The sequence below is a fragment of the Oncorhynchus keta genome, chromosome 24, assembly GCF_023373465.1.
Source record: "Oncorhynchus keta strain PuntledgeMale-10-30-2019 chromosome 24, Oket_V2, whole genome shotgun sequence".
Classification (NCBI taxonomy): domain Eukaryota; kingdom Metazoa; phylum Chordata; class Actinopteri; order Salmoniformes; family Salmonidae; genus Oncorhynchus; species Oncorhynchus keta.
In genome coordinates this window covers 23,408,471-23,430,203 of record NC_068444.1, presented here as the reverse complement: position 1 = coordinate 23,430,203, position 21,733 = coordinate 23,408,471, and the positions used below count along the sequence as shown (strand labels likewise).

Here is a 21,733-nt window from a genome sequence, read left to right as displayed (position 1 = left end):
TCACTTGGAATGCATTTCAATTAACAGGTGTGCCTTATTAAAAGTACATGTGTGGAATTTCTTTCCTTCTTAATGTGTTTGAGCCAATCAGTTGTGGTATACAGAATATAGTCCTATTTGGTAAAATACCAAGTCCATATTATGGCAAGAACAGCTCAAATAAGCAAAGAGAAATGACAGTCCATCATTACTTTAAGACATGAAGGTTAATACAGTTGCAAAAACCATCAAGCGCTATGATGAAACTGGCTCTCATGAGGACCACAACAGGAAAGGAAGACCAGAGTTACCTCTACTGCAGAGGACAAGTTCATTAGAGTTAACTGCACCTCAGATTGCAGCCCAAATAACTGCTTCAAAGTTCAAGTAAGAGACACATGTCAACAACATAAACTGTTCAGAGGAGACTGCGTGAATCAGGCCTTCATGGTCAAATTGCTGCAAAGAAACCACTACTAAAGGACGCCAGTAAGAAGAAGAGACTTGCTTTGGCCTAGAAACACGAGCAATGGACATTAGACCGGTGGAAATGTGTCCTTTGGTCTGACTGAGTCCAAATTTTAGTTTTTGGGTTCCAACCACGATGTCTTTGTTAAACACAGAGTAGGTGAACGGATGATCTCTGCATGTGTGGTTCCCACCGGGAAGCATGGAGGAGGTGTGATGGTGCTTTGCTGGTGGCACTGTCAGTGATTTGTTTAGAATTGAAGGTACACTTAACCAGCATTGCTAACACAGCATTCTGCAGCGATATGTAATATGCCATCTCATCTGGTTTGCACTTAGTGGGACTATATATTTTTTTCAACAGGACAATGACCCAACACACATCCGGGCTGTGTAAGGGGTATATGACCAAGAAGGAGAGTGATGGAGTGCTGCATCAGATGACCTGGCTTCCACAATCACCCGACCTCAACCCAATTGAAATGGTTTGGGATGAGTTGGAGTGCAGAGTGAAGGAAAAGCAGCCAACAAGTGCTCAGCATATGTGGGAACTCCTTCAAAACTGTTGGAAAACAATTCCAGGTGAAGCTAGTTGACAGAATGCCAAGAGTGTGCAGAGCTGTCATCAAGGCAAAGGGTGGCTACTTTGAAGAAACTCAAATATAAATCTAATTATATTTTAACACATTTTTGGTCCCGAAATGATTCCATGTGTTATTTCATAGTTTTGATGTCTGCACTACTATTCTACAATGTAGAAATAGTAAAAATAAAGAAAAACCCTGGAATGAGTTGGTGTCCAAACTTTTGACTGGTACAGTATAATATATATATATCTTTTTTTTTTATAGAGGCATACTAAGACAAAAATAAAAGTGACAATGTGTAAATAATAACACATTGCATGAAATGAAGAAATTCATTAAAAACGTTGGAAGTGAAAACTGAAAATAAACAATTAACTATGCAAATGAGCCAAAGCTTTGTGCATTATGGAAAAAGACACCTGGCTCAAATAGAAGCCCGTCTCTAATAAGCGCCAGTTGTAATCAGTGATTTAAACAAATATACACCCAAGTTATTAATTGAAGGACATGTTTTAAAGGACATCATTTAAAAATTGCCACATTATTTGAAAATACATTATAAATTAATATTTAAATAAGAAATAATTAAATACATGTATTTGAACACAGGTCTGATTCTAGTATGATGCTAGACTGGAGTCTAGCCCACAAGTCCTATACCTGACAGCTGTTAGGACAGGAGGAGGGAGTACTACTCACGTCTCCAGGTGGGCTGAGACCAGGGGGGAGCAGAGGTTGGCGGTGGGCGTGGCCAGGCCCAGGGTGAAGATGGTGTCTTGGAGCCTGCGGACAGCTACCACGTCCCCCTTCATGGCCGCAGCATTGAGGACATGGAAGAGCAGGGTAACTGTGGTGTCCCTCACAACCACCTCTTTCTCCTTCATTTCCTTCAGCATGTCCACCGCCTCTGTGATTTGGGGGGAGAGATGGAGAAGAGAGCGGGGGAGATGGATGGAGGGAGGGGGAGAAGAGAGAGAGGGGTAGGGAGAGATGAAGTTAACATTGGAGCTGGCCAAATGCATGTTGATAAAACTACAATGCCAACATCTGACACTATTACTCAATAAATGTCAGCTAGTATTAGTCAGTTACTTGTGGTTTAACTGCCTTGCCCTAGAGAGACTTAGGGGGCCAGGAACTACAATGGGCTGGTTAAAATAAGTAGTCAGCGCCCAATCTCACTTGATGGGAAGACTCCAAATGAAAGAGGGAGGGAAGGAGGAGACAATGTGAGAGAGAATGAGAGCGAGATGGGGAGAAGGTGATAAAAGGCCCCTTAGATAATTTCATGTGGGGAAAACAAACCGCTATTAAAACAGCATTTTACACCCAGCAGGAATGCAAATCGGCCCGTATAATGCCAATTTCCTGCTAATTGCTACTTGCATTTCTAAACGAGACTACAATTACCGGGCTGCTTTTTCCCCGTCCCTGTGCCGAAAGCGATGGGGCTAAATTATAGGTGTGCGGCGAGTGCCCGGCGTGCCCTGGCCCCGGGTCCTACAGAGGTAATAATGGAGGCTTTTCAGCAGGCCGGGCACCCATCTGGCTGACTGGGCTGTGCGGAGTGAACACTCTCCTCTTCTCATCTCTCTCCCCCGGCAGCAGTCAGCTGCTCTGTGGCAGGGCCAGACAATTAAGATGTGTTTACACTGCGTTTAGAGGCGTGCTAATGGGCTGATACCGATAGGGTCTGTTTACACCGGTGATACTAATCATCACAGCCTGGTCAGAGATAGAAAACATCTAGCTCGCCAGTACCCACCCCATGTAAACACACACAAACAAACTTTTATTGGCTTTGGCCCTCAACTACCACGCATATGTGAGTTCTGGCCTCATTTGGGCTCAAACCTCAATTGCTACTCACAGTGTGAGTGCTGTGGCTAGCAGACTCAATAACAGCCAGAATAGAAAGGACCCTGTGTTGACCACTACAGGTGAGTGCAGTCGTGTCCCACCATCCCTTCAGTTCTGGCAGTCTAGTTCTCTGGCTAGCTATTATACCTCTTCAACCCGAGTGTTCTCTCAGGGATGAACACTCCAGTGACACGACAGCACACACACACACTGGTGTGTGCTTTGGCATCCAAATTCCAGTCTGCCTCTCAATCTCTCCCTCCCCCCTCATTTTCATGCGTTGTTATGCAAATGAAGCACAGTCTGTGACTGTCACAGATGTAATGAAGCAAAAAGGGAAATTGGAAAGGGGAAGAGGGGTGGGGGGTTCATGTGGGTCACACTGGGTTTCTAAGAGGCAGCTTTTGTTTTGTGTCTGGGGCTCATTCTGTTCTCTCCCCGGGGCGTCAGGACGGGGTGGATATGGATCTGAACAGGGCCCAGTTGGGTCATGTCCCTCTGGGGTTGGGGTGACCCTACATGTACCTGTGGACATCCCCTTCACTGGATCTCTGAATATATTTCTCTGTAGGATCTGTGGAGAGGAATCAAAGCCTTGACTAATGACAAAGAAAGCCTTGGATGCTGTTCCCCAGAATGGTTGGGTTTTCTGCCTTCAGGCTACGGCCGCATTGTGATTGAATGGTATTGGATGAAAACCTGCAGACAACTGACGAAGAAAACATGGAAAACCAGCTGTGTGGTTCTATGAAATCGATTGATAAATCAAGCACCAAGTATCAAGGGGTAGGACACCAGCAAACACGGCAGCCCTTGTGAACTAGACTAAGAGGCTAGAGTTAAATTCATTAGCTGTAGGTGTGAACTCACTGGGCCAGGGATATATATATATTTTTTTCACCTTTATTTAACCAGGTAGGACAGTTGAGAACAAGTTCTCATTTACAACTGCAACCTGGCCAAGATAAAGCAAAGCAGTGCGACAAAAAAAAAATAGTTACACATGGGATACAGTCAATAACACAAAATAAAAATCTATATACAATGTTATACAGTGTTCCAATGCAGTAAGATTAGAGAGGAATAAATAAATAAATAATAAATTATAGTGGCAAAATAATTACAATTTAGTATTAACACTGGAGTGATAGATGTGCAAGTAGTGATACTGGGGTGCAAAAGAGCAAAAATAAATAACAATATGGGGATGAGGTAGTTGGGTGTGCTATTGTGTGCTATCAGCTGCTCTGACAACTGATGCTTAAAGTTAGTGAGGGAGATATAAGTCTCCAACTCCAGTGATCTTTGCAATTCGTTCCAGTCATTGGCAGCAGAGAACTGGAAGGAAAGGCAGCCAAAGGAGGAGTTGGCTTTGGGGATGACCAGTGAAATATACTTGCTGGAGTGCGTGCTACGGGTGGGTGTTGCTACGGTGACCAGTGAGCTGAGATAAGGCAGGGCTTTACCTAGCAAAGACTTATAGATGACCTGGAGCCAGTGGGTTTGTTTTTGTGCTGGTCAAGGGCAGTCAAGTCTGGAGTGAACCAAGGGCTATGTCTGTATTTAGTTCTCAATTTTTTGAACGAGGCATGCTTATTTAAGACTGTGAGGAAAGCACTTTTAAAGAATAACCAGACATCCTCTACTGACGGGATGAGATCTATATCCTTCCAGGATACCCGGGCCAGGTCGATTAGATAAGGCCTGCTCGCTGAAGTGTTTTAGGGAGGGTTTGACAGTGATGAGGGGTGGTTGTTTGACAGAGGACCCATTACATACGCAAGCAATGAGGCAGTGATCGCTGAGATCCTGGTTGAAGACAGCAGAGGTGTATTTAGAGGGCAGGTTTGTCAGGATGATATCTATGAGTGTGCCCATGTTTACAGATTTAGGGTTGTACCTGGTTGGTTCCTTGATAATTTGTGTGAGATTGAGGGCATCTAGCTTAGACTGTAGAACGGCCGGGGCGTTAAGCATATCCCAGTTTAAGTCACCTAACAGTACAAATTCTGAAGATTGAAGGGGGGCAATCAATTCACATATGGTGTCCAGGGCACAGCTGGGGGATGAGGGGGGTCTATAACAAGCGGCAACGGTGAGACTTATTTCTGGAAAGGTGGATTTAAAAAAAGTAGAAGATGTAACTGTTTGGGCACAGACCTGGATAGTATGACAGAACTCTGCAGGCTCTCTGCAGTAGATTGCAACTCTGCCCCCATTGGCAGTTCTATCTTGGCGGAAAATGTTGTAGTTAAGGATGGAAATTTCTGAATATTTGGTGGGGGTAATCTGACATTAGGATCAAACCCAAGTTAACGAGAGAGAGAGAGTGTGTGTGTGTGTGTGTGTGTGTGTGTGTGTGTGTGGGGAGAGGGCGGGGGGAAAGGTTACCCATTCCCCGACTGTCCATCAGCACGTTACACACACTAGCAGAGTCGTACTGGGGGAAGGAACATGTTAGCTAGCCTGCGAGGGAATGAGCACCCATCAGAGGAGAGAGACAGCTCATCTCTTCTTCTCTCCTTCCTGACGGCACCACTAATCACCACGACCAGTGGCTCGGCGCTAACATGACCAAATGGAGGCTAGGCGTCCAAGCAGACGGAGTGGTATGTATATCAGCCAAGCCAGCCAGCCAGCCAGCGATCTGAAACTCATCCAGCCACATACTGCCACGGCCAGGTAAACAAATATCACACAGGCCATTAATCCCTCTAATTTCCCTGCCTTGTGTTCCACTAGGCCCCTGCACACCCAGGGCTGTGTTTACCGGTGGACCCCACAGAGGCTTTAGCTATCCCTATGCAGGGGGATGAAGGGAAAGGTGGAGAGGTGAAGGTGGAGGTAAAGGAAGGAAGTAAGGAAAACAACAAAGCCATTAAAAGCGGGGAGCCAGTGAGCGGTCCTGCCACAAGTCATGATCTTCAGTGCGGGCCTAGCTGTCTGTAGCGCGGCCCGGTAGACCGGGGCAGTGAGGTGTGCTAATGTGGATGACAAGCCGCCGCCGCACTCACTGGGGCTAATGGCCAGCTAACCCCCCTCCCTCCCTCCCTTCACAGCACCTCTGCTTGAATTCACATGCAAATTTGTGTGTGTGAAATGTTCAAGCACTTTCCCGGACATGATATGCCATTAGTATCAGGACGGATTTCTGTAATTCTGTTAAAGTAGCGCGAGTCCTGTAATTTTCTCTCGCTCTCTCTCTGTGACGGGGGGAGACAAGGCGGACAGAAGGGGGGGGGGCGTGAGAGTGACACACATCTTGAAGGAAAGAGAGAGAGGTAGCGTGAGAGAGACGGGGCACACATTTACGCTGTCACTGTGTGCACAAAGCAAAGAAGAAACACTTTTATTGTAATTGGGTCTTACATGGGCAGGCAGAAACCCACCGTGGCATTCAGATAATGGCTGGTTAATGTGGGCGTCCTGAGAGTGAGAAAGGCGGCTGCTGCCTGCTCCTCGCCACATGCATACAGCCTGCTCTCTGAGAAAATAATTACTCCTTCAGCAGACATTTAACTGCATCAAACACTTCCTTCACTCAGGAGTTGAACTTTGCTGTTCTTTCATATGGCGTATGGATATAGGCATCTTGTAAAGAAAGATATACAGTTGAAGTCGGAAGTTTACGTACATTTAGGTTGGAGTCATTAAAACTCGTTTTTCAACCACTCCACAAATGTCTTGTTAACAAACTGTAGTTTTTCCGAACAATTGTTTACAGAGAGATTATTTAATTGTATCACAATTCCAGTGGGTCAGAAGTTTACATACACCAAAATTCCAGAAAGGGATGTCATGTCTTTAGAAGCTTCTGATTGGCTAATTGACATCATTTGTGTCAATTGGAGGTGTACCTGTGGATGGATTTCAAGGCCTACCCTCAAACTCAGTGCCTCTTTGCGTGACATCATGGGAAAATCAAAAGAAATCAGCCAAGACCTCAGAAAGAACATTGTAGACCTCCACAAGTCTGGTTCATCCTTGGGAGCAATTTCCAAACGTCTTAAGGTACCACGTTCATCTGTACCAACAATAGTACGCAAGTATAAACACCATGGGACCACGCAGTCGTCATACTGCTCAGGAAGGAGATGTGTTCTGTCTCAGAGATTAAAGTACTTTGGTGCGAAAAGTGCAAATCAATCCCAGAACAGCCGCAAAGGACCTTGTGAAGATGCTGGAGGAAACAGGTACAAAAGTATCTATATCAACAGTAAAATGAGTCCTATATCAACATAGCCTGAAAGGCCGCTCTTTCAGGAGGAATGGGCAGAAATTCAACCAACTTATTGTGTGAAGCTTGTTGAAGGCTACCCAAAACGTTTGACCCAAGTTTAAATTGTTTAAGGTAATACATTCAATTAGTATTTGGTTGCATGTAAACTTCTGACCCACTGGGAATGTGATGAAAGAAATAAAAAGCTGAAATAAATCACTCTACTATTATTCTGACATTTCACATTCTTAAAATAAAGTGGTGATCCTACTAGGATAAAATGTCAGGAATAGTTAAAAACGGAGTTTAAATGTATTTGGCTAATGTGTATGTAAACTTCTGACTTCAACTGTAGATGTACAGGCTTAACAAACCACACATTTATCCCTAAAATATGACTGACCAGGAACAAGTCTGGTGTTAGCCTGCTGAGCTAAAGCCAAAGCATTAGCTCGGGAGCTAACGGAAGTCTTCAGGTCTCAAGCATGGTGACTTTTCAGGCACGGTTTCTCAGCAGTCTGGACAAGGAACCCTGAAAGGTTTTCTTTAACAGAAAGCAACTTCCCTCGACTATGTTGCCCTGAGTGTCGAGTGCCCACTCACCTTCCAGTCTGCCCTGCTTGGTCAGGACCTTGACTAGAGCCACATACTTGCTGGAATCCAGAGACACAGAGGAATCCTTACGGCTCCTAGACATGAGGGGTTGAGAGAGTTAGACCATAGATTAGAGAAATATACTTTTTTTTATTTTTATGTAATTTGTGTGTGAACGTGGCTGATGCAGTTCATGTCACAATTGTAACTCCCATCTCCCTACAATTCAGATTCCTCTACCTCCCCCTCTGATGAAGCAGCGCATGGGAAAGGGAGACAGAGATTGGAGCTGAAGTTGAGTGCAGCACCAATGCCTTTCTGTTACTGAAAGGTTACAGATGCAGGGTGTGGGGCAAGGAGAAGAGATGGGGGTATGTACGCACCGGATTCATCAGAACACCCCTGTCCACTGCTTTGGCCCGGCTAGTGCATTAACGTCTCACCTAATCCAGCTCATGTTCAACTTTAATGCTAAGCTGGACCGAGTATAGGGGAATGTGTGTGTGTTTCCCCAATCCACTTACAGCTCTCTTTTCAAGTTCAGTGCCTCTTCCACATTGTCATGGCGACAGCAGAGGTGGATGAGGGTGGCGTAGCTCCCGGCAACCATGTCTGCCTCGTGTTGTTTCTTCAGCTCCAGAGCCCTGTCCAGTTTCTGTCAGAAAGACAAGACGTCTTTAAAAATCAACCTTCATCTCAAATGCTTAATCCTAAGGCTGGACTCATAGCTCACAACTGCAGAGCCGCAATAGTCAGCCGGCCCAGTAGGACATTAACAACCCTCATTTAATTGTCTCTTACTGTTGAGCAGCAGACTATCACTCTGGAACTGAACCAGGTTTAAGCTTAGCAAACATTAGCCAAAAGAGAGAGGGCATGTGTGGTGAGACTGTACCTCCTCGGCACACAGAGTGAGGATGAGTTGTTTCAGGGTAGCTCCTACTGGTTTACTGTCAGCCTTCAGCTCAGCCAGCCTGCTCTCCAGCGCCAAAACCTTGCCATCCAGAATCTGAAAGGTAGACAGGAAAACATTACACGCACTCTCCCTAAATGACCATCACCTACAGTGTGGCAAAAAAGTATTTAGTCAGCCACCAATTGTGCAAGTTCTCCCACTTAAAAAGATGAGAGGCCTGTATTTTTCATCATAGGTACACTTCAACTATGACAAACAAAATGAGAATAAAAAAAATCCAGAAAATCACATTGTAGGATTTTTAATGAATTGATTTGCAAATTATGGTGAAAAATAAGTATTTGGTCACCTACAAACAAGCAAGATGTCTGGCTCTCACAGACCTGTAACTTCTTCTTTAAGGGGCTCCTCTGTCCTCCACTCGTTACCTGTATTAATGGCACCTGTTTGAACTTGTTATCAGTATAAAAGACACCTGTCCACAACCTCAAACAGTCACAATCCAAACTCCACTATGGCCAAGACCAAAGAGCTGTCAAAGGACACCAGAAACAAAATTGTAGACCTGCACCAGACTGGGAAGATTGAATCTGCAATAGGTAAGCAGCTTGGTTTGAAGAAATCAACTGTGGGAGAAATTATTAGGAAATGGAAGACATACAAGACTACTGATAATCTCCCTCGATCTGGGGCTCCACGCAAGATCTCACCCCGTGGGGTCAAAATGATCACAAGAACGGTGAGCAAAAATCCCAGAACCACACGGGGGGACCTAGTGAATGACCTGCAGAGAGATGGGACCAAAGTAACAAAGCCTACCATCAGTAACACACTACGCCGCCAGGGACTCAAATCCTGCAGTGCCAGACGTGTTCCCCTGCTTAAGCCAGTACATGTACAGGCCCGTCTGAAGTTCGCTAGAGAGCATTTGGATGATCCAGAAGAAGATTGGGAGAATGTCATATGGTCAGATGAAACCAAAATATAACAAAGAATGCTGAGTTGCATCCAAATAACACCATACCTACTGTGAAGCATGGGGGTGGAAACATCATGCGTTGGGGCTGTTTTTCTGCAAAGGGACCAGGACGACTGATCCGTGTAAAGGAAAGAATGAATGGGGCCATGTATCGTGAGATTTTGAGTGAAAACCTCCTTCCATCAGCAAGGGCACTGAAGATGAAACGTGGCTGGGTCTTTCAGCATGACAATGATCCCAAACACACCGCCCGGGCAACGAAGGAGTGGCTTCGTAAGAAGCATTTCAAGGTCCTGGAGTGGCCTAGCCAGTCTCCAGATCTCAACCCCATAGAAAATCTTTGGAGGGAGTAGAAAGTCCGTGTTGCCCAGCAACAGCCCCAAAACATCACTGCTCTAGAGATCTGTATGGAGGAATGGGCCAAAATACCAGCAACAGTGTGTGAAAACCTTGTGACGGTTTGACCTCTGTCATTGCCAACAAAGGGTATATATATATAACAAAGTATTGAGATAAACATTTGTTATTGATCAAATACTTATTTTCCACCATAATTTGCAAATAAATTCATTAAAAATCCTACAATGTGATTTTCTGGATTCCTCCCCCCACATTTTGTCTGTCATAGTTGAAGTGTACCTATGATGAAAATTACAGGCCTCTCATCTTTTTAAGTGGGAGAACTTGCACAATTGGTGGCTGACTAAATACTTTTTTGCCCCACTGTATCTCTCTAAAACCCAATGAATACACTCACAACTCTGTTGTCTGAGAAGTTCAGAGGTTCTTGGCTGTCCACCAGGGCGATGACATCCTAAAAGAAACCAAAAGAACCACGTAAGAAAGAAACCAAAACTGCATCATTAAGAATACCTTCACATACAGTAGCTGTGAGTCAGTGATTTAGGACAGATACCTTGATGAGCTCAGGCACGTGATAGGAGTCTAGCAGGTTTCTGATCCCTCTGTAGATGTTCCCTGGGATGATGATACCCTGCAGGTCAAACACAGGAGAACAGGATTAAAATAAATTATCTTTCAACTGGGGTTGTCCATTTTATGAGGGGGCAGATTGCTAATCTGAAATTTGAGATTTGGGACATGGGAAATCTGAATCTCATTATCCACATAGACAACTCTTAATCTGAGATCAATGTGTGTAAGCCTGTCAGAGAGGTTGTATTTATGAATGGGATGAGTCAAATATCTGTGTGTGTGTGTACCATGCTCTTCAGCTGGTTGAAGTACTTCCTGAGCTTGTCCTCCTGAGCCTGCACCTCTGCCTCAGTCATGCTGTCCATCAGGTTATAGAGAAAGTAGGACACAGCCTCTGTAGAGAAGGAAGAGAGGAGTGATGTTATACGTGCACACACACACACACACGGACATAGAACGTGGTTTTAGGATAATGGCTGTGTGTGTGTGTGTGAGAGAGAGAGTAGTGCTGACGGTATTCTTTGAGTGAAGCGAACAGTAATGCGTGTCGGGCGGGTGGCAGTGGGTGACAGCCTCGCACTCTGGGGCGGCCGTGCGGAGGACACAACGGGAAGTGACACGGATAACTGTCTCCATCTCTCCCACCAGCACTACAGCCCGGTCAGACCACACACACACACTGACACGGAGAGACACAGTCGCGCCACACACACTGAAAGACACACATTCCTGACAAACTAGACGGAGACGCAGGCTGTTTGTTCAGCACTGTGTCAGCAGCCTGGGCCCATTTTCCCTGACAGACAGGCTGTCCCTCTGGCCAGGTCTCACACCCACCCTATATCTAGGGCAGGACATGAACGTGCCAACCGTCTTCATAACGCAGAGTGAGCGCATCAGCAGACTCCTGCAACGGAGACTGCAGATATATACACAGTGAACGCATAGACAGAGACACAGATACAGTGCCTTCAGAAAGTAGTTATACCCCTTGGGCACCCACCACCTTTTGTTTGTTACAGCCTGAATTTAAAAAGGATTCGATTGAGATGTGCTACTGATCTACACACAATACTCCACAATGTCAGTGGAATTTTGTTTAAGAAATTATTACAAATGAATATAAAATTTAAAGCAGAAATGTCTTTAGTCAATAACCTTCAACACCTTTGTTAAAGAAAGCCTAAATAGATTCAGGAGTAAACATTTGCTTAACAATTCCAAAAATAAGTTGCATATACTCACTGTGTGCAATAATAGTGGTTGACCAAATTTTTTTATGAGTACTCCATCTCTACCCCACACATTCAATTATATGTAAGGTTCCTCAGTCGAGTAGTGAATTTCAACCACAGATTCAACCACAAGGGAGGTTTTCCAATGTCTCGCAAAGAAGCGCACCGATTGGTAGATGGGTAAAACATTTAAAAAGCAGACATGGAATATCCCTTTGAACACGGTGAAGTTATTAATTACGCTTTGGATGGTGCATCAATACAGCCAGTCACTACAAAATCACCGATAACTGAGTTTGGAAGGACGCCTGAGAGGAAGGAAACCACGCAGGGTTTTCACCATGAGGCCAATAGTGATTTTAATGGCTGAGAGAGGATGGAACAACATTGAAGTTGGTCCACAATACTAACCTAAAATGACAGTGAAAAGGATGTACAGAATAAATATTCAAAAACATGCATCCTGTTTACATTAAGGCACTAAAGTAATACAGCAAACAAAATGAAATTGCAAAGAAATGTACTTTTTGTTCTAAATACAAAGCATGATGTTTAGGGCAAATCCAACACATCACGGAGTACTACACTTCTTATGTTCAATCATGGTGGTGGCTGCATCATGTAATCGATATTCTCGTCATCGGCAAGGACTTGTTAAAAAAAAAAACAATCGAGATACGCACAGCGAAACTCCTAGAGGAAAACCTGGTTCAGTCTGCTTTCCAACAGACAATGGGAGACAAATTCACCTTTCAGCAGGACAATAAAACAAAAACACAAGGCCAAATCTACACTGGACTTGCTTACCAAGAGGACATTAAATGTTCCTGAGTGGCCTAGTTACAGTTTTGACTTAAATTGGGATGAAAATCTATGTAAAGACTTGAAAATGTCTAGCAATGATCAACAACCAACTTGACAGAGCTTGAATAAAAATGGGCAAATATTGTACAATTCAGGTGTGCAAAGCTCTCAGAGACAGACCCAAAAAGATTCACAGCTGTAAATCGCTGCCAAAAGGTAATTCTAACATGTATTGACTCAGGGGGTTGAATATCTAAAATATATTTCCATGAATCTTTAAAAAATGTAAAAAATGTTCTTCCATTTTCTTCAATCCCAATTTGTAACAACAAAATGTGGAAAAAGCCCAGGAGTGTGAATACTTTCCGAAGGCACTGTACAGACATGCACACAAACACCTGACTGTCCCATGTGGCTCAGTTGGTAGAGAATGGAACTTGCAACGCCAGAGTTATGGGGCACCAGCACAAATAAATAAGAGTATAAGAGTATGATAAATGACTCCAATGTAAAACAACAAAAAAATGTGATTGTGTTATGGCCACATTTTCATCCATTCACAAATGATCTTACCAACAGATCCTGTAGCTCCCTGAGAGAAACGCTCATCTTTGTACAGCAGCTCAGTGATCTGAAAACAAGCATAACCTTAAGAGATGCATCTCATACAAAGACACACCTACATACAAATGGCACAGCATCACACCTGAATAGTGAAAACTCATGCCCCAGAATTATATAGCAGTCATATTGTTGCCTTTTAAAATGCATCAATACAATCAACAGGGGAACGTTTCGAAAAAAACATTGCAGAAATAAATATCTATAAAACTGGTAATAGTCTATAGGTCATCCAAATTACAAATCAAGATTTTATATGTCATATATTTCTACCTGGAAATATTCGGAACCTTCCACCCGCCTCAATAAACCCCTGACAGTTTAACCCAGCCGATTATGAACAGAGCTGAAACCAAGAAGCAGTGCTGTGCATGGTCTTACCTTGGCCATGCTCTCCAGATCGTCAGACCTGTAGGGGGCAGCAGAGGACAAGACATCAGGATACAAGGACACCAACAGAAATCAGCACACTGAATCAGGATACCTAGGCTGCATTCACAGAGGCAGCCCAATTCTGAATTTTCTTTACCAAATTCTCAAAACATATATCTGATGTGATTGGTCAAAGACCAATAAGTGGCATTTTTTAAAATCAGACACCTACTCATTCATGTGTTTTTCGTTATTTTTATTATTTTCTACATTGTAGAATAATAGTGAAGACATAACTATGAAATAACAAACATGGAATTATGTAGTATCCAAAAACGTGTTAACCTAATCAAAATATATTTTATATTTGAGATTCTTCAAAGTAGCCACCCTTTGCCTTGACAGCTTTGCACACTCTTGGAATCCTCTCAACCAGCCTCATGAGGTAGTCACCTGGAATGCATTTCAATTAACAGGTGTGCATTATTAAAAGTACATTTGTGGAATTTCTTTCCTTCTTAATGCTTTTGAGCAAATCAGTTGTGTTGTGACATTGTAGGGTTGGTATACAGAATATAGTCCTATTTGGTAAAAGACCAAGTCGATATTATGACAAGAACAGCTCAAAAAAGCAAAGAGGAACGACAGTCCATCATTACTTTAAGACATGAAGGTAGTCATCTTCAAACACCCAGAAAAGGCTGCTCTCCTCGATGTCATCCTCACAAATAATCCTGATAGGTATCAGTCTGGTGTTTTCTATAATGACCTTAGTGATCAGTTTTACAGCCTTTGTTCGTAATGGCTGCTCAGTGAAAAGACCGGTCCTGATTTGTCATAGACGCTTGCTAAAAAACTTTAATGAGCAAGCCTTCGTTCATGACCTGGCCTCTGTAAATTGGTATAGAATCAGCTTGATCCCTTCGGTCGAAGACGATATTTTGATATTTTCAATGATATTGTTAAACACACCCCCCTCAAGAAAATGATAATTAAAAACAGGTTCAGCCCCTGGTTCGACCGTGATCTTGTAGAGTTACTCCACCTCAAGTTGCATTTGGCGAAAGGCTCGGCACACTCATATTCAGGCTGACTGGCTATTGTTCAGGCTATCCGGAAGGCCAAAGTTAGTTACTTTAAGGAGCAGTTCTCTCTCTGTGGGTCTAACCCAAAGAAGTTCTGGAGAACGGTTAAAGACCTCCTCCTCACAGCTGCCCATGCCCTTAAGGTTGATGATGTGGTTGTTATTGACGAATACATGGCTGAGCTCTTTAATCATCACTTCATTAAGTCAGGATTCAAATTTGACTCAGCCATGCCTCCCTGCCCATCCAACATTTCCTCATCTCCCACCCCTTCTAATGTGACAATCGATGCTTCTCCCTCTTTTAATTTACCCCTGCAGGCAGTCACTGAGTCAGAGTTGCTAAAGGAGCACCTTAAACCAAAAAAACATCTGGGTTAGATGGTTTAGACCCTCTTCTTTAAAAAGTTTATTTTTACCTTTATTTAACTAGGCAAGTCAGTTTTAAAAAAAATTCTTACTTACAATGACGGCCTACCCCGGACTCCCAATCACGGCCAGATGTGATAAACCGCCAAGCCTGTCTCTCCTTTCTGGAGAGGTTCCCATTGCTTGGAAGGTAGCCACAGCTCGTCCTTTAATTAAAGTGGGAGATCAAGCTGATCCTAACTGTTATAGGACTATTTCTATTTGCCCTGTTAATCAAAAAAGTGTTGGAAAAACTTGAAAATAATCAATAGACTGGCTTTCTTGTTGTCTATAGCATTCTCTCTGGTATGCAATCTGGTTTCCGCTCAGGTTATGGATGTGTCACCGCAACCTTAACGGTCCTCAACGATGTCCTCATTGCCCTCATTTCTAAGCAATATTGTGCTGCTATTTTTCTTGACATGGCCAAAGCTTTTGATACGGTAGACCATTCCATTATTTTGGTCTGGCTAAGGAGTATTGGTGTCTCTGAGGGTCTTTGGCCTGGTTTGCTAACTACCTCTCTCAAAGAGTGTAGTGTATAAAGTCAGAAAATCTGCTGTCTCAGCCATTGCCTGTCACCAAGGGAGTAGCCCAAGGCTCAAACCTAGGACCCACACTCTTCTTAATTCACATCAACAACATAGCTCAGGTAGTAGGAAGCTCTCTCATCCATTTATATGCAGATAACATAGTCTTATACTCAGCTGGCCCCTCCCTGGAGTTTGTGTTAAATGCTCTACAACAAAGCTTTCTTAGTGTCCAACAAGCTTTCTCTGGACTTAACCTTGTTCTGAGCACATCCAAAACAAAGGTCTTGTGGTTTGGTAAGAAGAATGCCCCTCTTCCCACAGGTGTGATTTCTACCTCTGAGGGTTTAGAGCTGGAGGTAGTCACCTCATACAAGTACTCGGGAATACGGCTAGACGGTGCACTGTCCTTCTCTCAGCACATATCAAAGTTGCAGGCTAAAGTTAAATCTAGACTTGGTTTCCACTATCGTAATCGTTCCACTTTCACCCCAGCTGCCAAACTAACCCTGATTCAGATGACCATCCTACCCATGCCAGATTACGGAGACAAAATGCATAGATCGGCAGGTAAGGGTGCTCTCGAGCGGCCTAGATGTTCTTTACCATTCGGCCATCAGATTTTCCACCAATGCTTCTTATAGAAGACATCACTGCGCTCTATACTCCTCTGTAAACAGGTCATCTCTGTATACCCATCGCAAGACCCACTGGTTGATGCTTATTTATAAAACCCTCTTAGGCCTCACTACCCCTTATCTGAGATATCTAGTGCAGCCCTCATCCTCCACATACAACACCCGTTCTGTCAGTCACATTCTGTTAAAAGTCCCCAAAGCACACACATCCCTGTGTCGCTCTTCTTTTCAGTTTGCTGCAGCTAGCGACTGGAACGAGCTGCAACAAACACTCAAACTGGACAGTTTAATATTAATCTCTTAATTCAAAGACTCATTCATGGTCACTCTTACTGACAGATGTGGCTGCTTTGTGTGATGTATTGTTGTCTCTACCTTCTTGCCCTTTGTGCTGTTGTCTGTGCCCAATAATGTTTGTACCATGTTTTGTGCTGCTACCATGTTGTGTTGCTACCATGTTGTGTTGCTACCATGCTGTGTTGCTACCATGCTGTGTTGCTACCATGCTGTGTTGCTACCATGCTGTGTTGTCATGTGTTGCTTTGTTCTGAACGGATGAGCTCTGTATGTGTGGTTCCCACCGTGAAGCATGGTGGTGGTGTGATGGTGCTTTGCTGGTGTCACTGTCAGTAATTTATTTAGAATTCAAGGCACACTTAACCAGCATGGCTTCCACAGCATTCTGCAGTGATATGCCATCCCATGTGATTTGAGCTTAGTGGGACTATCATTTGTTTTTCAATAACCCAACACACCTCTAGGCTGTGTAAGGGCTATTTGACCAAGGAGAGTGATGGAGTGCTGCATCAGAGGACCTGGCCTCCACAAATCACCCGACCTCAACCCAATTGAGATGGTTTGGGATGAGTTGGACCGCAGAGTGAAGGAAAAGCAGCCAACAAGTGCTCAGCATGTGGGAACTCCTTCAAGACTCATGAAACTGGTTGAGAGAATGCCAAGAGTGTGCACAGCTATCATCAAGGCAAAGGGTGACTCCTTTGAAGAATCTCAAATACGTTTTGTTTTTTGCACTTTTTTGGTTACTACGTGATTCCATATGTGTTATTCTGTAGTTGATGTCTTCACTATTATTCTACAAAGTAGAACATAGTACAAATAAAGAAAAAACCTTGAATGAGTAGGTGTCCAAACTTTTGACTGGTATTGTACATACACACAGGAATCAGCACAGACATAAAGCAAGCTTCTATAAGAACAACATGACAGATTACTGACACATGAGTCCCAATGGAACATGCAACTCTGTTAATGTCACATGGCAAACCACCAGTAAACAGACAGGGATGACAAGAGCCTGGGCCTTCTGAAGGAGCAAACTATCAATTCTGAAAGCTCTAACAGAGATACATGATCACTGAAAACAATGCAACAGGGATGTATATATACACACACAGAGAAGACTGCCACTTTGCCTTGACAAATCATCTGTGGAAAAGAGAGGAACTTGACTGAAGGGAAGAAGAGGCACCCTACACAATATTTAGATGAATAGTCACCCGAAAACCATGTCAGACACACGCACCCACACAAAACGATTCCTAAATTATGATGACACAGCCGTGCGTATGTGGCGTTGTCAGCTGGTTTAAGAGAGGCACAGAGACGAGAAGAGGGTGGAGGGGGTCTTTAATGATTAAATTATCCCTTGACCTTGCTCTGACAGAAGCAGGTTGTGGAGTGTAGTGACATGGCTCTGACACAGCACACCCTCCCCAGTGACACCCCCCTCTTCTTTGGCGTCAACCCCAATTATGGGCGTTACAGGCCGCCTGGCAACGACAACACCGCAAGGCTCTCAGCTGAATCTATAGCAGACGGCCATTCTACCAGGAACATCATCCAGAGACCAGTGAGAAACGAGTGCAGATGTAGTCGAAATCTTTCACATGACATTCATCTAGAAACTTATCAATCTTCCTCCTGAGGAGGTGATGATGTTTCTGACATGTGTAATATCAGCCCCTTGAACTATGATTTTATAGTCATAAATAACAAGTGTGTGTATATTGGTGTGAGGGGAGGACAGTACAACAGCGCAAAAACACCAGTAAGTATGCCAGGACCTCTGGGCTCCCTGGGGGGGGGGTCAAGTCAGATGAGGGCAGGAGGAGTGGGTGTACAGCGTACAAATTTACATCATTGCCCTCCTGCCTGTAGCCTGCCGTAGGGTCAGGGCATAGCCTTGGGGGCAGGGCTCAGAGTACCCTCATTAACGTATATCCCAGGGTGCTCCTGGGCCAGGGCTGCAGGTCAGGACCACTGACTGACTGTGTCCATATGCATGAGGCAGCCAGGGCCCGGAACTGGGTGACCTGTTACAGGGAGAACAACACTGCAGTGTAACTCAGTCACTGACAGTGGGGGGGGAAGACAAACAGAACACTCTTACTCTATAAACAGTTACCACGTATGAGAACTCACCGTCTGAAGCCCTGGATGAGACTTCCTCTGAAGGTACTCAGGTCCAGGGCAGGGAAGGAGGGAGCAGACACTGGAGAGGGAGTGAGAAACAGACACATTCTGAGGAGTACACTAAGGATGTTTGGTTTCCCAAAGCCTTTATAGATAGAAGTGACATGTCAAAGTGGTGTGAAAGACCAATAAGACTAAAGATAAATATCCAAGCAACCAGATGGACAAAAAAAGAGAGGTGTGACAGATTAAGTGAATGAGAGCAAACGGGTAGAGCGAACGAGCATCCATTATTAAACACCCCTCCACCTCATCCCCTCCCATCGCTCTTCACCTCCACCAGTTTAGGCACGTTGCTCCCTCGATCTCCCGCTCCTCCAAACATATTCACACACACTAATCACTTAAAAGCCCTGATGAGCTAAGAGTGTACGCGGAGCAGAGAGAGAGCGAAAGAGAGAGAAGAGAGGGCGAGAGACCGCTCTCTGATGGGGCAATTAGGCTCCAGGCAAAACAGAGGCCAGATGCTGATGACGAGAGTCAACACCCCGGTGCATCCTCCAGAACCCAACCCTAGGCCCAGAGAGTTACGCTCGCTAGACAGTGCCTCTTGGACGTCTCGGAACTATGAGTGACTAGGAATTGGCCCATCATGAATGTATGTTGGTGTACATAAGTGAACAAAGAAGGTGCATTAGACATGATTACGGGCATAACGAACTGTAATAGATGTATGTTGGTGTACATGATTGAGGATAACAACTAATACAGTAAAGATAGTGATGAAAACAAGGGAAGTGCATTAGACATGATTATCGGCATAATGACCTGTAATAGATGTGTGTTTTGACATGATGAATGGACAGAGGAAGCCATTAAGACAGAGTTGAAATACAGGTAGATACTCACTCATAACCAACAGTCCTGCCAGGTTCCCACTACTAGCCTCAGAGCGCATCTCAGAGGACAAGAAACCCTCAGACTCCAAGGAGCAGCCCATTTCCTTTAACAAATACATACCATTCACATGAACACAGAAAAATATATAAAATGCAACCGTACACACACACACACACACACACACACACACACACACACACACACACACACACACACACACACACACACACACACACACACACACAAATCAGAAATTAGCAACGCACATACACATCTCATCTTGGCTGTCCATTGAAGACGATGAGGAATGCTCCTCTTGTGCATGGGTGGGGTAGCGCTTCAGGCGCTGGTGCCACTTCATGTGGAGGCCACCCACCCTACACACCCACCCTACACACCCACCCTACACACCGTACCTTGAATGCATCCCGGGCAGCGTCTATGTTCGGGAAAGCAGGCAGAACGTAGAAGGACATTGTCTCTACATCAGCTGGTACATCCAATTCCTGCATGCCCTTCAACACCTCCATGATCCCTGGAGGAACATCAACACAGACTAGCATACCCAGCTCTGCTACAGCACAGACTAGCATACCCAGCTCTGCTACAGCACAGTCTAGCATACCCAGCTCTGCTACAGCACAGACTAGCATACCCAGCTCTGCTACAGCACAGACTAGCATACCCAGCTCTGCTACAGCACAGACTAGCATACCCAGCTCTGCTACAGCACAGACTAGCATACCCAGCTCTGCTACAGCACAGACTAGCATACCCAGCTCTGCTACAGCACAGACTAGCATACCCAGCTCTGCTACAGCACAGACTAGCATACCCAGCTCTGCTACAGCACAGACTAGCATACCCAGCTCTGCTACAGCACAGACTAGCATACCCAGCTCTGCTACAGCACAGACTAGCATACCCAGCTCTGCTACAGCACAGACTAGCATACCCAGCTCTGCTACAGCACAGTCTAGCATACCCAGCTCTGCTACAGCACAGACTAGCATACCCAGCTCTGCTACAGCACAGACTAGCATACCCAGCTCTGCTACAGCACAGACTAGCATACCCAGCTCTGCTACAGCACAGACTAGCATACCCAGCTCTGCTACAGCACAGACTAGCATACCCAGCTCTGCTACAGCACAGACTAGCATACCCAGCTCTGCTACAGCACAGACTAGCATACCCAGCTCTGCTACAGCACAGACTAGCATACCCAGCTCTGCTACAGCACAGACTAGCATACCCAGCTCTGCTACAGCACAGACTAGCATACCCAGCTCTGCTACAGCACAGACTAGCATACCCAGCTCTGCTACAGCACAGACTAGCATACCCAGCTCTGCTACAGCACAGTACAACACAGCACAACAGTGGACATCAGGGATGGGGTCAATCCCATTTACAATTCCAGTCAATTCAGGAAGCACACTGAAATTCCAATAACAATTTCCTTTAATGCTTTTGAGTGAAGGACATTTAGAATTGGGTTTACTTTCGGAGTTGACGGGAATTTAAATAGAAATGGACCCCAACCCTGCAGCATCCAGGGGTTGAGGGGCCAGGCTCCAAACCTATTACCACCACCCTGCTCTCCTCGCAAGCCTCCGCCCCAGGTACACCCACCCCGGGAGCAGACACATGCATATGGAACAGGCACCCTGCTGCCTAGGCCTGGACGGACATATGAGGCCAAGAGTGGAATGAACCAGTGTGACTGTGTGCACGCTTTTCTTAGGGTGAGAAATACCTAGCTATGTTTTCATGTACGTTTCCATGCAGACTTCAGCAAAAGGGCAGGCTAAGTGTTTCAGTGCTGTATGTGAGCGCACAGACACATCCTGGCTCCCTCACTCTGTGTGTGTGTGTGTTTACACTCCACTCAGGCCCACACAGCTCTCTGTATCTCAGTCCTCTTGGGAGGGTCTCTGTTCACCTGGTAATACCCTCCACCGCCCCAAAACACACCTGAATAAAAGATAAGGACCTGCTTTTATCCACCATTAAAACCTAACTTAGGAGCCCCAGCCGGGGGTGGAGGTGGAGAAGGAGAGAGGGAGAGGGGTAGCATTAACCAGGTAGGCACCTGGCTCACTCAGGCCACTCCATCATATGTGTCCTTCATTCACCTCTCTCCCTCACAGCTCACTGCCCTCACTGC

At 44.9% G+C, this 21,733-nt stretch overlaps 1 protein-coding gene across 1 annotated transcript in view; it reads right to left on the bottom strand.

Annotated features, from left to right (window-relative positions):
* The window catches only part of lrpprc (leucine-rich pentatricopeptide repeat containing), a 79,341-nt gene that overhangs the window by 41,804 nt on the left and 15,804 nt on the right, over positions 1-21,733 (bottom strand). The window contains exons 12-23 of the mRNA XM_035801099.2: positions 19,980-20,098; positions 19,573-19,666; positions 18,673-18,742; positions 13,580-13,607; positions 13,151-13,208; positions 10,826-10,932; positions 10,519-10,596; positions 10,360-10,416; positions 8,603-8,716; positions 8,232-8,362; positions 7,717-7,802; positions 1,734-1,941 (exon numbers count right to left, since the gene is read on the bottom strand). Of these exons, the coding sequence (XP_035656992.1) occupies positions 1,734-1,941; positions 7,717-7,802; positions 8,232-8,362; positions 8,603-8,716; positions 10,360-10,416; positions 10,519-10,596; positions 10,826-10,932; positions 13,151-13,208; positions 13,580-13,607; positions 18,673-18,742; positions 19,573-19,666; positions 19,980-20,098 (1,150 nt within the window). The remainder of the gene's footprint in view (positions 1-1,733; positions 1,942-7,716; positions 7,803-8,231; positions 8,363-8,602; positions 8,717-10,359; positions 10,417-10,518; positions 10,597-10,825; positions 10,933-13,150; positions 13,209-13,579; positions 13,608-18,672; positions 18,743-19,572; positions 19,667-19,979; positions 20,099-21,733) is intronic.